Source organism: Diabrotica undecimpunctata, chromosome 6 (genome assembly GCF_040954645.1).
Source record: "Diabrotica undecimpunctata isolate CICGRU chromosome 6, icDiaUnde3, whole genome shotgun sequence".
NCBI classification, from domain to species: Eukaryota; Metazoa; Arthropoda; class Insecta; order Coleoptera; family Chrysomelidae; genus Diabrotica; species Diabrotica undecimpunctata.
The window spans coordinates 95,982,624-95,996,594 of NC_092808.1; the positions used below are offsets into that span (position 1 = coordinate 95,982,624).

A 13,971-nucleotide genomic window follows, 5' to 3' on the forward strand; every position below is an offset into this window, starting at 1 on the left:
TTATTGGGAGACCATTCTCGAAAAAATAGCCGTTTTGAAAAATTTTTCATATTACACATGCAACTTCAAAAATTAATATTGTGGTTAATATTTATGCTGAAAAAACAAAAATTCCCTTTCAGCGTGTACTAAACTCTATTTTTATTTAAGCATAAAAAAATTTGCCAATGTTAATACTGGGTGTTATATGGGTGTTAAATTTTGTATTATATTTTTATTTTTATATATTTTATAAATATATCTATAAAAATATATATCTATATAAAACAAAGACTTATTCCTACTTCCCACACACACGTTCCCAAACCCACCGAGGTAGGTTGTCCTCCTGCGGTAAAACCAGCCCCGGCTTTCCTCCGCCCCCTGGTCTTTGGAGCCAGGTCTCGACTATTTCGCGGTATCCCCCGTCAGGCAATGGGGGATTTCCGTGTATTTACATTTAAGTGGTAGGTTAGATCATTTGGCTTTATCACTACCGGTCAAAGCAATTGTTCGGCGATCTAATGATGGTTGTGTGTGCCGATACTTGCTTTCACTTTTCTGCTCCAAGTGCAATCGAGAGCGAGCAAGCATCGAATCCTTTCATCCGTCGTCTAATACCCAGTCATTCGTCCAGTCATGTCCTTAATCTACCTTACTTGCTAATCTAATTTTTTTGATGTTTGCATTCAAGAGCGTTGTGCGGCGTGCCTCTGGCTCTCTACTGCATGCGGTTTTTGTTTTATTTTTTTTTTGGTGGTTGGTACCCTTTTGTGTTAATTTTTCTATCTACGTCTTAATCTATGGACAGGTATCATCACTATCTGACTCGCTATCCGATTCATCTGAATCTTCAATCATTACGAATAATTAAAGGTCTTACTTCATCAATAACTTGTTCTATTTCATATGACTAAATTTTTTTTTCAGTATGCTCAATACATTTCCGCCATTGTTCCTCATTGACTTGGTTTAGTGTATCTTGCCAGAGTTGTAAAACGCTGTCTTCGTCGTTGGTCTTACATACATGTTTATCATAGTAGTTTTTAGTGATGCCCCACACCAATTCAATTGGATTGTACTGGCGGTGATATGGTGGTAGTCTTAGGACCTCATGACCATATTTTAGTGCCATTTGGTCAACGACAAATTTTTTCTCAATAATGTGTTCTTTGCACTTATTTAATAATTCAGCTTTTAAAACTAGATGTTCGTTTTCTATATTTTTCTCCGACAGCCACTTTCTTAAGTCTTCTTTTTTCCAGCTGCTTGTGGGAAACTTTTCCTCGTCTCTGGTGTGATAAGAAGCATTGTCTAAGACTATTAATGACGGATTTTCCAGATTTTTTAATCATTTTTCCTCAAACCAATGTTCAAAAATATCGGCGTCCATATTTCCGTGGTAATCATCAGTTTTTTTTGTCGAAGAAAATATAAGACTAGCATTGGGTATAAAACCTTCCGTATTTCCTGCATGCAATATAATATATCTTTTGCCATTACTCGCACTAGTACTCGAATAGCATTTGGTAGAATCATCTTGCCAGGATGATTTGGTATTATTTCCTTTCGCAAAAATCCATGTTTCGTCAAGAAACACAAATTGTCTGGCAAATTTGGAGTTCTCGTTTTTTAAATAGTTTCTTATAAATTTCCACCTTTTTCCAACAACATTGGACAGCTCGCACAACACTTTACGATTATTGGTTTTTTGTATCTAAAACCCATAGCTTTTAATACTTTTGATAAACTGGTCAAACCCATATCGCAAAGTTCTCTGTCCTTTATTTTTTGAATAAGTGTCTTTCTTGTAACATGTTCTTTTGCTTTGCACATGTCATAAATGATATTTCTGATTGAGATTTTAATACCTTGTGGCAAGTCAGGGGTTTTCGGATGCAAACGAATCCTTTTATTTTCCTTAGTTAATTCCTCCTCACTCATTTTGCGATCTCTTTGCAAGGTCAGTTCTGAAATTCCACAAGCTGCACTTGTCCTTTTTTGAACTGCCACTACTGATGTAATTGGTCCCATGTTGATTTTTTCTAAAGTAAAATAATTTTCCACTTTCAACACAATTCGACGCTCACTCGGAGATAAAAACTTATATTTAGGTGTTCTATCGTTTTCTTGTACGTTATCCATTGTCACTATTGAAAAACTGCGATCGTTGAATACTAATAGAGAGATTTTTCGGAGCTCTCTGAATATATACACGAGAGAGCGAGGCCTCGGTGGCAGGGGGCGTCGGTCATTGGCCGATGAGTCCGGTCAATGGAGAGCCTCGACTCCGCAGACTGTTTACTATTTTTGCAAATATAACAACTACAATTATCCAATTATGCGACCGCAAGGAATGGATGCACTCCTCGAGACAATTTTATTTGAAATGAAATTATAAAAGTTTTTTCAATAAATTATCATCACAAAGCGTTCAATTTGCGTTTTTTCACGATTTATAAAAAAATTGTTTTGGTAGCGCTGATTTATCCTCAAATACTACAGCCGACCAGTAGGAGGTTCGGTACTACAAAGCAGGTAGAAAAGGGAAAGCATAACAGAGTGGCTGTAACTGGAGTCATAAATTATTTTTCGGGCGTTAATCCGAAATACGACAGGGTAAAACGACTTCACTATACTAACTATTAACAACATAAGCGAAAGCAATCGCTTTCCTTTCATTCGGCTACCCCCTCCCCACTCTTTTTACTCTAATGGGAACGCAAAGTTCTCTTTGTTTACAACACTTCTGTTTAAACAATTTTCAATAATTTTGTTTGCTAAAAGTTTTGTTAAAAACTTTTGACTTTTCCCGTAAAAGATTTGTTAATTTCAGCCCTTAATGATGTTAATTAACGTAGCAGTGATTTTTTTAATATATGGATTATCTTTGCTCCTAAGGGTCCTAAGACATCTTTATTTTTCTAAAAGTTTTGTTTTTTAACCAGCTTTCCGAATATTCTTTTGCCATTAATTTGAACTCAATTCTCCGGAGTTATTGTAAATGTTTATAAGCTTAAAAAGTCCTATTTACTATTAAATCATTTTCACAAGGAAACTAAATTCCTGTAGTTGACTGTATACCATGTATCACAAAAAATTTTATTTAAAAAAACATTCTTTTTTCTAAAAAATTCTAAAAACCCTATCGGGCTACATCACAGAACGTTGTCGGAATAACTATTTCATCATCAGTGCTATGTGGATTTACATGTTTGAAGCCACTAAATATGTGGGTAAAAATCCTTTAAATGTCGTTAGATTACCTTTGAATTACATCTTTGATATTTAAAAACTATGATGTTTAAGTTATAAAAGCAATTGATCACATCGCAACTTAGGACTCCATTGGGGTTGCTAGTCCTTAGACGAAGTGTCTGAGAGACTTGTTGATAGCAATTAATACAGTTGTACTCGTTTATGTATATATTTTTTTTTAAAAATGTTGTCTGTAGACATCAAATCTCTAAATAGACAGGTTTTTAAGTTATGAGCAAAAAAATGAGTTTGACGCTTTGAGTGTTTATTTAAAAATAGTTCCACTAAAATTTATGAATCCCTATGTAGATGAGTATTTTTGTACTATCTTATACTACACATTTCAACTGTCACACCCATGTCTCGAATAAAAAACTAACTTAATTGGTCAATTTATATGATTGATCGAAATGGTGAGATGAGAGATGGAAAGTGTGACACATGTTAGTTTTCGTTTGTCGGTTACTGTGTTTCTACGCCATGGCAGCTAAGATACACGTAAATTATTTGTATCTGTGTTATCAGGCTTTTTAGAAGACGAGCTTCAATAAATTCTTAGCGCTGCATTCCAATAAGCACCTTCCTTCTTCTTTTGCCTGTTGACTCTAGAAAGAGTGTAGTGACATTATGTCTCGATTCCTCTGATTGTGGTTCCCCATCCCTCTCTGTCTTGGGCTTCTAAGAAAGCTAAGGAAGGCCAATAATTCCTTTGACTTAATCGATAAATTTTCTAGGACTTCTTTTCTTCTCGCTTTATATCCGAGGTATCTGAGGTAGTACTGATTTATTTTTGAAAATCTTGTGTTGACCCTTCAGTTGCTTTATAATTGAAACGTTTTGACGATGCTCTATGTACGGTATTTGCAGCATTTTTCTGTAAGACCACGTCTCTGTAAGGCATCTATTTTTTCTTTGGTTGGCGACCTTTAATGTCATTGTCTCTTGCGTATGTGGCAATAGGAAAAATAAATGTTTTTAATGATTTTAGTTTATTTGGTTTGTTGTTGAATATTTCCATATAGGAGTTAGTTTTATAGCTGTGTTACGTGTCATTGCCAATCTATGTTTGATTTCTGCTTCACACTCTTTTGTGTTTGTAATAATGGATCCAAGCTATTTAAACCTTTTGACAACTTTGAAATCAGAAATCTTTATGATGTTGGACCGACTGCGGTCTACTATCATGATTTGGGACTTTTTTGTTCAGCGTAAGGTCATATTTACTGCTCATCGTTTCCATGTTGCTAAATTCCTCTTATGGTCAGACTAACATTAGGGTATCGTCCGTATATCTAAGTTTCTTGATTTTATATGGTATTAAATCACAATTGGTTGTAATAAGATCTACAATAGGCACAGAATTATCAGAATTTGGTATCAATCGGAGGGTACAACAATACCTCTCAAAATTTCACTCAAAACATGGCCTATAAGATCGAAACTAAGTAAGTCAAATGTCAAATTGGTTTTACCATCCACCGCCAACTATAAACGTTATTTACAGATTAAGTCCAGTCGTCAGAGATTTTTTCCTCTAAAAATCATATGAACAAGCTGAATTTTGCTGATGTCAATTGTGAGACCGCAAAAAAGATACAAAAAAGTTGCCACTCCTAACCTCTTGGACGCCTTGGGCTCCCCCCTAAAATCCCCTTTGCGAGGTGGAGGACAGAAAACATCGATTTACCAAGAATATGACTGTATGCCGCGCCGTAGAAAAAAATGTTTCCAACAAAAAATGTAGCTGAGATAAGTTTGAACAAAAATGTTTATTAGCACTTTTTCTGTAGAATCAACCGTTCTCTCAGAAATGCAAAAATTGCATACAGAAACTGAATATATTTTTTTCAAAATATACTCCTCACATTTATTAAATATTATGGTTAATATTAATACAGCTTTGTTTTACACCAGATTTTGGTCTAAATAATTTGAAAAGAATGTTTTTGACCTTTATTTTCCGAAACTATTTTCAAATAGTTATTTAAAATAAGAATTAGATGATTTGGAACATCTATATTTTCCAAGATTAACCATAGTCTTCTCTACTTCTCTCGCATTATTTTTTTCAGGTATAAACCCTGTTTGTTATTCAGTTATTTGTAGGAGCGAGAAAAGCTTTAAGCATGCGTTCTAAGAGCTATTGCTCTGTAGCTACTACAATCTGTAGGTGAGCTACTACAGTCTGTAGTGAATTATGGTAGGAGGAAAATATGGTAATGTTCTACTCAGCACACTCCAAAGAACATTAAATATCCTTACTAGATGGTGCAACAGGGAAACACTCTCTGTCAATCTTAGTAAAACAATAGTTGTCAGTTTCACAAAGAGGCAGAACCTAGATAACATCTGGATGCCCGCTCTGTATGGAAAAACTGTCAAATATGCGAATGAGGTCAAATATCTAGGAGTAATTCTAGATAAGCGGCTTACATAGACCGTCGATTTGGTAAGAATAACCAACAAAGCACAAGTTTTTCCTTTGGTCATGTCAAAGGATATTTGGGAAAACATGAGGTATTGAAACCCAAACAGATGACTCTTTTTAGTTGTTGATATTTCGCTTCCAGGTCCTCCTCTGAGTGGTTTGGAGGGTCTGGAATTAAATAATATTTTGATAATGCGACCATTGCGGGGCTGGTAGCTCTGTAGATATTTTTTCAGGATATGGTATTTTCCAGGTTGAAGAAGGCCTCTTCCAGTCATGATGATAGATACTCCAATTTGTAAGCCCGGTCGCACATTTCTTATTAATCCACCCGAAACCGATATTGCGTTGGTTGCCAGCCGAATTACAAGTCGTATCATTCCTTGTTTGAGTTTTAGACATGATGTACTCAAATTAGTATAAGCAGGTGGTATCCCATTCCCTGTCTGATGCTTGTGCCGTTGACCAAATCTTTAGTTCCTCCGCCTTCATCGGTGATTTTAAAACCCCAGGACAAAAAAGTGGCCTTTTGCTTACTTAGTCATCTACCCGAAAGCCGTTGGTTAGTAAGTGGGAGATTGGTTATACCAAACGTTAATCGAGACACCCCACACATCTGCTGTTCGTGTATAGCTTTAGTTAGACATATGGAATTTTGTGTCGTGGTTGCGCAGCAAATGACGCATAATTTCACAGCAAAGTTTCGAAGTGATTTAGTGCACTTCATATTAAACAGACGGATTAAATGCCGTAATTACGATTACTGGGCATATCTAAGAACACTCATTTAAAACCGTTGCCCAAGAATTAAATCGTCCTGGAATTACAGTGTTGTAATTCACATTGGTGGTATCCCTTATTCGTATTGAAGACCATAGCTCAGCGGGTATGCTACTGGCTTAACAAGCTGGAGGGCCCGATTGCGATTCTTATCACTGGCACCAAGAAATTTTTCAATTTTCAATTTAACTGAGCCGCCACCGTCTTCGGAGGGCAGGTAACGCCGTCGCTACTGGCTACGTAAATAAGTTATGTTAACTAGTTCGCGATATTTCTAATAAGTTCATTTTAGCTAAGTTTTTTTCCATGTGGGAAATACTCAAAAATAAAATGTTTGTTGCTCCATTAGGTGATATATAGAATCTTTGAAAACATTGAATTAAGATGAATTTGGCGATCTCTGTGCATAACCTATAATTCTTAAAAAAAAAACAGCTTTTTTTCTGCGCTGAGGAAAGTTGTTGGCAGTTTGAACAAAAAATGTAACATTTAAACCAATAAACAAAAAATGTTTTTACTTATGTCATTGAACCAAACATAAATGTGTATTAATACGAGTATATTGCCGAATTCTTTATTTCATACAATTTAAGTTTCCGAAGAATTTAAAATTATTAACCATTCCGTATTTTTAGTTCAACAGAACAAAAGGAATTAGCCATTCAATTGCAAAGTTTATCTTCTCAGTGTGAGGGATCTCCTGTTCCTCTTGTTTTGGACAGTGGTTTAGTGGTCCCTCCAGCAAACCTTACTGATATACCTATATGTGCGGCGTTTATCCCTAAGGATTTGCAGCCCCATTTGAGACCAAGAAGAATTGAAAATAACAAACAAGACACTGGACCATTTCTGTTTACACCCATTCATTTTGGAGGTGGTAGTTTAGAGCGAAAATCAAGACAGGCTAGTTCTAAATTGGGTAAGATTCGTACACAAATTTTGCTAACAAATTATAAGACATAACATGTAAAATATATGCTTCTTGCATCAGTTGTTCGTAATAGGTCTTCCAGTTTTCTAGACTTATTGGTTCTATAGTTGTTTTGGATCGTTTTTCCATTTGTCCTGAGATCTTCAACAACAACATCCAAAATACTTTTGATCTAGTACTCCCTAGGTAGTTGTTTATTTCTTCGCATTTATTATCTCAATATAGACTTTTTGTTTTAATTACCTCTTTTTTTGGATTGTTGTATTTTTCTATCTCTCCTAAGCTTTCATATGCCGCTTGATGTATTGCTTCCACTATAGCGATATACAGGCGATACAAAGGTATCCAGAAATTTTGAAAATCAAAACGAAATCAATGTATTAAGAGCAGTAGTTGAAAATCCTTCAATAAGTTCTCGAACCATTACAGTCTCGTCTGACATTCCTAATTCCACAGCCTTAAAAAATTGTGAAAAGAAATAAATTCCGTTCGTATAAATGTCAATGTTATCAAGAAGTAAGAGGAGATGCTGATAGACAAGCGGAATTTTATTATGAAATTTAAGAGAGAGCTAATGCAGACAGATGATTTTTAAACATTTTTAACATTTTGTTTACAGATGAATGTACATTTACATTAAATAATGAACCAAATGTTCAAAATTATAGGATTTGGTCGACAAGAAAGCTTGAGGATATTACAATTTGCGGTGTGATAAGATTCATCGCATTTTACACATCTTGGTATAATCTGACAAAAATTGTTTCTTTGCTCATACCTCTGGCACCTTGTGCATTATGGTATACTGCGTCTTGCATGTGGGGCTTCAAATATAACGTTGTATAATGTTATAATGTTATACAACGTTATATTGTTGTTCATCAGTGTCTGTGTTTTGTAGATATATTTGTTGCGTTTCTTCTGTTTCAAGTCGACAAAAAATAGAGGTAGTGGTTTGTTGGTTTTATTTTGATTAATGTTCCAAACATTTACTACTTCATGGCCCAGTGGCTTGATGTTTTCATTAATGTCTTCTATATCTGTTGAGTGATGAATACGAGGTCTGGCTATTAAATAACGAGACTGCGCGCGCAGAAGGCGTCCTAGAGGGGAAGAGTGGGAAACGAGTGCAGCATTGGATATCTGGAAGTGTCTACTCTTTTAGTACGAAAACACGTTTTTGTCGCTGTAGTAGTATTTTTTCTGTAGAGGTTAAAAAAGAACGTGTTTTTTTCTCGTGCCAATAACGATGTGTGACGAAAAACATGAGCAACGGATTAATGTGAAATTTCTCGTTAAATTAAAAAAAAACTCCGACTGAGTGCTATAATTTATTGAACGATGCCTATGGTGAGAATACTCTATCTCGTGCGCGTGTTTTCGGATAGTATAAACGGTTTTCTGAAGGCCGAGAGACCGCCGAAGATGACCAACGTCCAGGTCGACCTGTCTCTGTTTCAACTCCGCAAACAGTGACCAAAATAAATGAAATTGTACGCGGAGATCTCCGTATGAGCATTCGGATGATTGCTGAGACTGTAAACGCCAATAAAGAAACTGTCAGAAAAATTTTACATGACGAATTGAACATGAAGAAAGTCTGTGCGAAGTTGGTCCCAAAAAATTTGACCCCTGACCAAAAGCTCGCCCGTCAACAGATCTGTTCAGATTTTCTTGAGAGGTTACATGAAGAGCCTGAATTAATGGAAAATATCATCACTTGCGATGAAACTTAGATATTCAAATACGATGTTGAAACTAGACGACAATCCATGCACTGGAAAACTCCTGCATCGCCAAGAATGAAAAAAGCAAGGATCAAACTGTAAACCAAACTTACTATTTGAAAGTTTTGGCACCGCTGCGAGAGCGAGTTCGTAAGAAACGGCCGGAGTTGTGGAAAAACAACCCGTGGATCTTGCACCAGGACAACACACCTGCCCAAAACGCGATGTCTGTAAAGCGTTATTTAGCCGCTAGAGCCATTCCAGTGCTCGAACACCCGCCGTACTCGCCTGATTTAGCACCCTGTGACCTTTTCCTGTTTCCGAAGATCAAGTCTTCCTTAAAAGGAATCTGGTTCGAGTCGATGGAAGAGGTGAAGCGAAAAACGGCGGCGCTCCTAAAAGCTCTAACAAAAGAAGACTTCCAGCATTCCTTAGACCAATGGAAACAACGAATGGAACGGTGTGTGGCGAGGGAAGGGGAATATATTGAAGGAGAGCATTCGATTGTAGAATAATTTTTAAAATAAAACTCTTTTTCATAAGCAGTCTCGGTATTTAATAGCCAGACAGACAGCCAGAGCGAAGGGGAATATATTGAAGGAGAGCATTCGATTGTAGAATAATTTTTAAAATAAAACTCTTTTTCATTTCGTTATTTAATAGCCACACCTCGTATTCTTTAAAATGACTCGGAAATGTTTATTTGTTTTTTGTCGATAAGTATTTTTATATTATAGGATAAGCTTCTCCCGATTTAACCTGTACTTTCACTTGGTCTTTTCCTAATGCTTTTATTAGATAAATGTCTATAGCTAGATTGTTTAATGGCTTAATTAGCGGGTTTATGTTTTGTACGCTACCAATAAGAATTGGGGGTGGTTTTGGTTTGTGTTTTTCCTTATTTTGTTCATCAGATGTGTCTTCACTTATCTTCACCTTATCATTTTCCTTTTCTAGGTTATTATATATGTTGTTACTTTTGTTTAGATAACCAGTAATCCTTTATTTTGGTTTGTCGCTGGGCTTTTGCACTTTCTTCTGGGCTTTTTTTATAGGTTACTGTTTGCCAATTTTTGTCTTTCGTAGGGTGTGAACTAGTTAAGTTACAGTTGACGTGTAGGTAACTCCAACAGAAGGTGTTTTGACCAACTGGCTGTCTATTTAATGAATTTTGTGTTGTTACCGGCATAATTGATTGTGAGTTTATGTAAGGTGTGGGTTGAAACATTGGTATTGGCTGACTTACGATCACGTGACAATTCTTCTTCTTAAAGTGCCTATCCGTTCCGGATGTTGGCGATCATCACGGCTATCTTTACTTTGTTTATTGCAGCGCGGAACAGTTCAGTGGTAGTCGTGTTATACCACTTTCGTAAATTTTGAAGCCAGGAAATGCATCTTCTTCCCGGTCCTCTCTTACCATTTACCTTCCCTTGGAGAAGGCCGTAACGTTCTTGATTTCTCATTACATGTCCTAGATATTCCAACTTTTTAGTTTTGACGGTCATGAGAATTTCACATTCTTTCCCCATTCTACGCAGGACCTCCACATTAGTAACTCTGTCAACCCAGGATATACGTAAGATGCGCCTATAACACTAGATTTCGAAAGCTTCGAGCCGATTTATAGATGCAACAGTCAGTGTCCACGCTTCCATTCCGTAGAGCAGAACTGTGAATATGTAGCAGTTCAATAGACGGCATTTTGTTTTAAATGATATGTCTCGACTGTTGAAAATGGTTCTCATTCTAACGAATGCTGCTTTTGCTTTTATTATTCGCTGTTTAATTTCCGTTGAGTGGTCCCATTGGCTATTTAAATTGGTGCCTAGATATGTATATTGCTTGACTCTTTCGATATTCTGTTGGTTAATTGTAAGTTGAGCGTTTATTATTGGTTTTTTTACGAATTGTCATAAATTTGGTTTTCTTTATGTTAAGAGCTAGTCCGTATCTGTTACTGACTTCTGTTATGCGATTTGTTAATATCTGTAAGTCATTCAGATTATCGGCCAAAACTATAGTGTCATCTGCATATCTAATGTTATTCAACCATTCACCGTTTATTAGTATTCCTTTCGCACAACCGTCTAACGTGACAATTAGTATCAGTAAAGACTTGGTTCGCTTGCAGGTATGAAACATTTGTATAATTGTTCTAGTTTACCATTTTGATCTACCCTGTAATTACTTTTAATTTAGATTTAATCACGGCCCACATTCCGATAAGTATTTATTTTGTTGTTTTACATACGAAAAACTTAACTTGATTTGGCCACTTTTATTTCAATTGATATCGGAGCACAGAAAACACGTCTATATCGCTTAAAACTCAAACTTTTTTTATGATTAGGTAGATCGCTAAGGTTCAGTCCGCTTCTACAGTTCTGAGACTGCTCCTTACCATTCCGTTTAGGAATAATAAATTATTTTAAATATATATTAATTTTAGGTATTAAATTTTTTATTACCTATTTTACAGTATTCATTGATTGGCCTACAGCACCTTTTATTTATTTATAATTACAGAACAACTTTTTTACTTTATCGTAATTATATTGCTGTCGTTAACGGAGTAGAACTTATCGGTTTAAAGGAACCAAGACTATTTAACTTTATAGCATTTTCTTTTAAAATCTTCAGTTAACATCATCAGCGTCCTTAAACCAACGGGATTTTAGATGTAAGTATTCAGTCAAAATTAAGTGCAAAGTATTTTTTTTAATTAAATGCTTCATTTTTGAAGTAATTATTTCTCTGATTACAGCTGATCTGTTTTTAATTCTCACAACTGCTCCGATATTCTCGAACATCCGAATCTACTTTGTAATATCATAGTAACTTATTGCATTGTCCAAGATACTAAATTTCCACGAAGTAGTACGCGTTGCTTTTCACAAACCCCGTTCCACACCGCTCCGTTATAACCTAGTAAAACAAAAAACAGCTAATCTTTTTGCATACCTTGTAGAAAAAATTATCTACTACCACTAAAAATTTTTTTTTAATGTTTGTTTTGTTATTTTCTAAGATTTCCTCTGGATACAAAATGAAGTTTGCGAAGTACAATTGAAGTTGATCAATCCCTTGCCTTTTGAATTAAAAGTATCTAATATGAGACTTTTGACGGGAGGTGTAGTGTTTGAATCTGTGCCCGAGACCATTGTTTTACCACCAGACATCCCAACATCTTTAACGCTTAATGGATGGGCTAGAGAAAGTGGAGAACTTGAACTGTCAGGTTACAGTACACACACTTTGGGAGTTAAATCAAACTGTCGACTACGCCATATGGGATCCAACATGAATTTTCCACCCTATTATAAAGTGCAAGTTGTCCCTAGGTTGCCGTTGCTAGAGGTAAGTAAATAAATATGAGATTTGACTAGAAAATTAGATATAGTATTATATTTAATAATTATATTAGTCTAACTCAAATATCCAACTTACAGAATATGATATAGCAATTCTAAGAAAAACAAACTTTCTACAAGTAGGTTCTTTTCATCCTAGTTTCCAATTTTAATATTTGCTCTGGAATTTTTTCTGGTTTCATTCTATTAATATACTCATGGCCAAAAAAACACTTTGAATACGGTTATTTATTTGGAGTCTTATCTAAAAATATATATGTGATTAAGTTTTTTCCTCGCTATCTTTTATTTAACTATTTTTTTTCGCAAAAACAAAAAGCATAAGAAAGTTTATTTCTGTGGATTTAACTTTAGTTTATTTGTAATTTTTAGTCATTTTGGATTGTTTTTGATTTAAAATGAAAAGAGTTCACGGTCGTTGGCAATTTCGTCATTTAAGCAACTTCGAAAAAGGACGCGTTGTAGGCATGAAAGAGACCGGTTATGGTTTACGGGAAATTTCACGAAGAGGTGAAGCTAATCCATGTTAACAATGCTAACAATATTAGAATAATAGGCCAGGGAAATAAGCAAAAAAAGTACCCTGTTTTTGACACTCATCCGGCCAGGCAAACGACAGTTGTTTTGAGTAGTATGGACCTCTGTAACAAAAACCTATGTTTCCTGCAGTCGATTTTTTGGACTTAATTAGTTATTAACAAATTAAGGTCAAAAAACGGAAAATTTTTGCTTTTTTCGTCCATCAGCAAAAAGTGAAGCATTTTAAACAAATTTTAGAAGCGAAGAAACTTATAAGTCATATAAAAGGATAGTTCATTCGATTACATGAAATTAACTCTAACTTAAGAATAGCCATTAGAAAAATTATTTTAATTAATATTTTCAAAGCGATACTATTTTTAGAAACAATCGAATAGGACAATTTGTTGTTTTCATAAAATCTATTACAAATAAGTTATTTAGAATTTTATTAAAGAATTATAAATTAATTATAAATATTTATGTATTTAAATAAAAATTATCTCAATTACAATAAAAATTGAAAAAAAAATTTTAAGCAAATTAGATAGTTTATTTAACAATTTATTTATTGAAATAATGCATATTCGTAATGTACGCAAGCACTAAATACAAATTAAAAAAAGGAACGTTGAAATCCATAAATAAGAACCAGAGATACAGCTAACAGCTCCTTCCCCCTCCCTTCGGCACCCGTGAGTTTCGAAGCCAGCCGATTTTAAGGACCACATTTTGAAGCTTTGTGGACAATTTTATTAAAAGGCAATCTTTTTAAAATTTGGTACGTCAAAACTATAAAGTATGTGCTTTTAAATAACGCTAATTAGATTTCTTAATTGTTATAAACAAAGCTGCTATGAATTAAGTAAAAAAAGAGGCTAACTTTGTCCCAAATTATTTTAGCACCAATTTTTTTTCTTTTAAATTTGTGAAAAAATTCAGGCTTTTTAAATATAAAAAAATAATATTCTTGCA

General features: G+C 34.9%; 1 protein-coding gene across 1 annotated transcript in view; it reads left to right on the forward strand.

Annotated features, from left to right (window-relative positions):
• Positions 1-13,971, forward strand: part of brun (trafficking protein particle complex subunit brun) — a 112,555-nt gene that overhangs the window by 52,806 nt on the left and 45,778 nt on the right. Inside the window, exons 5-6 of the mRNA XM_072534949.1 lie at positions 7,081-7,364; positions 12,135-12,463. Coding sequence (XP_072391050.1) covers positions 7,081-7,364; positions 12,135-12,463 — 613 coding nt within the window. The remainder of the gene's footprint in view (positions 1-7,080; positions 7,365-12,134; positions 12,464-13,971) is intronic.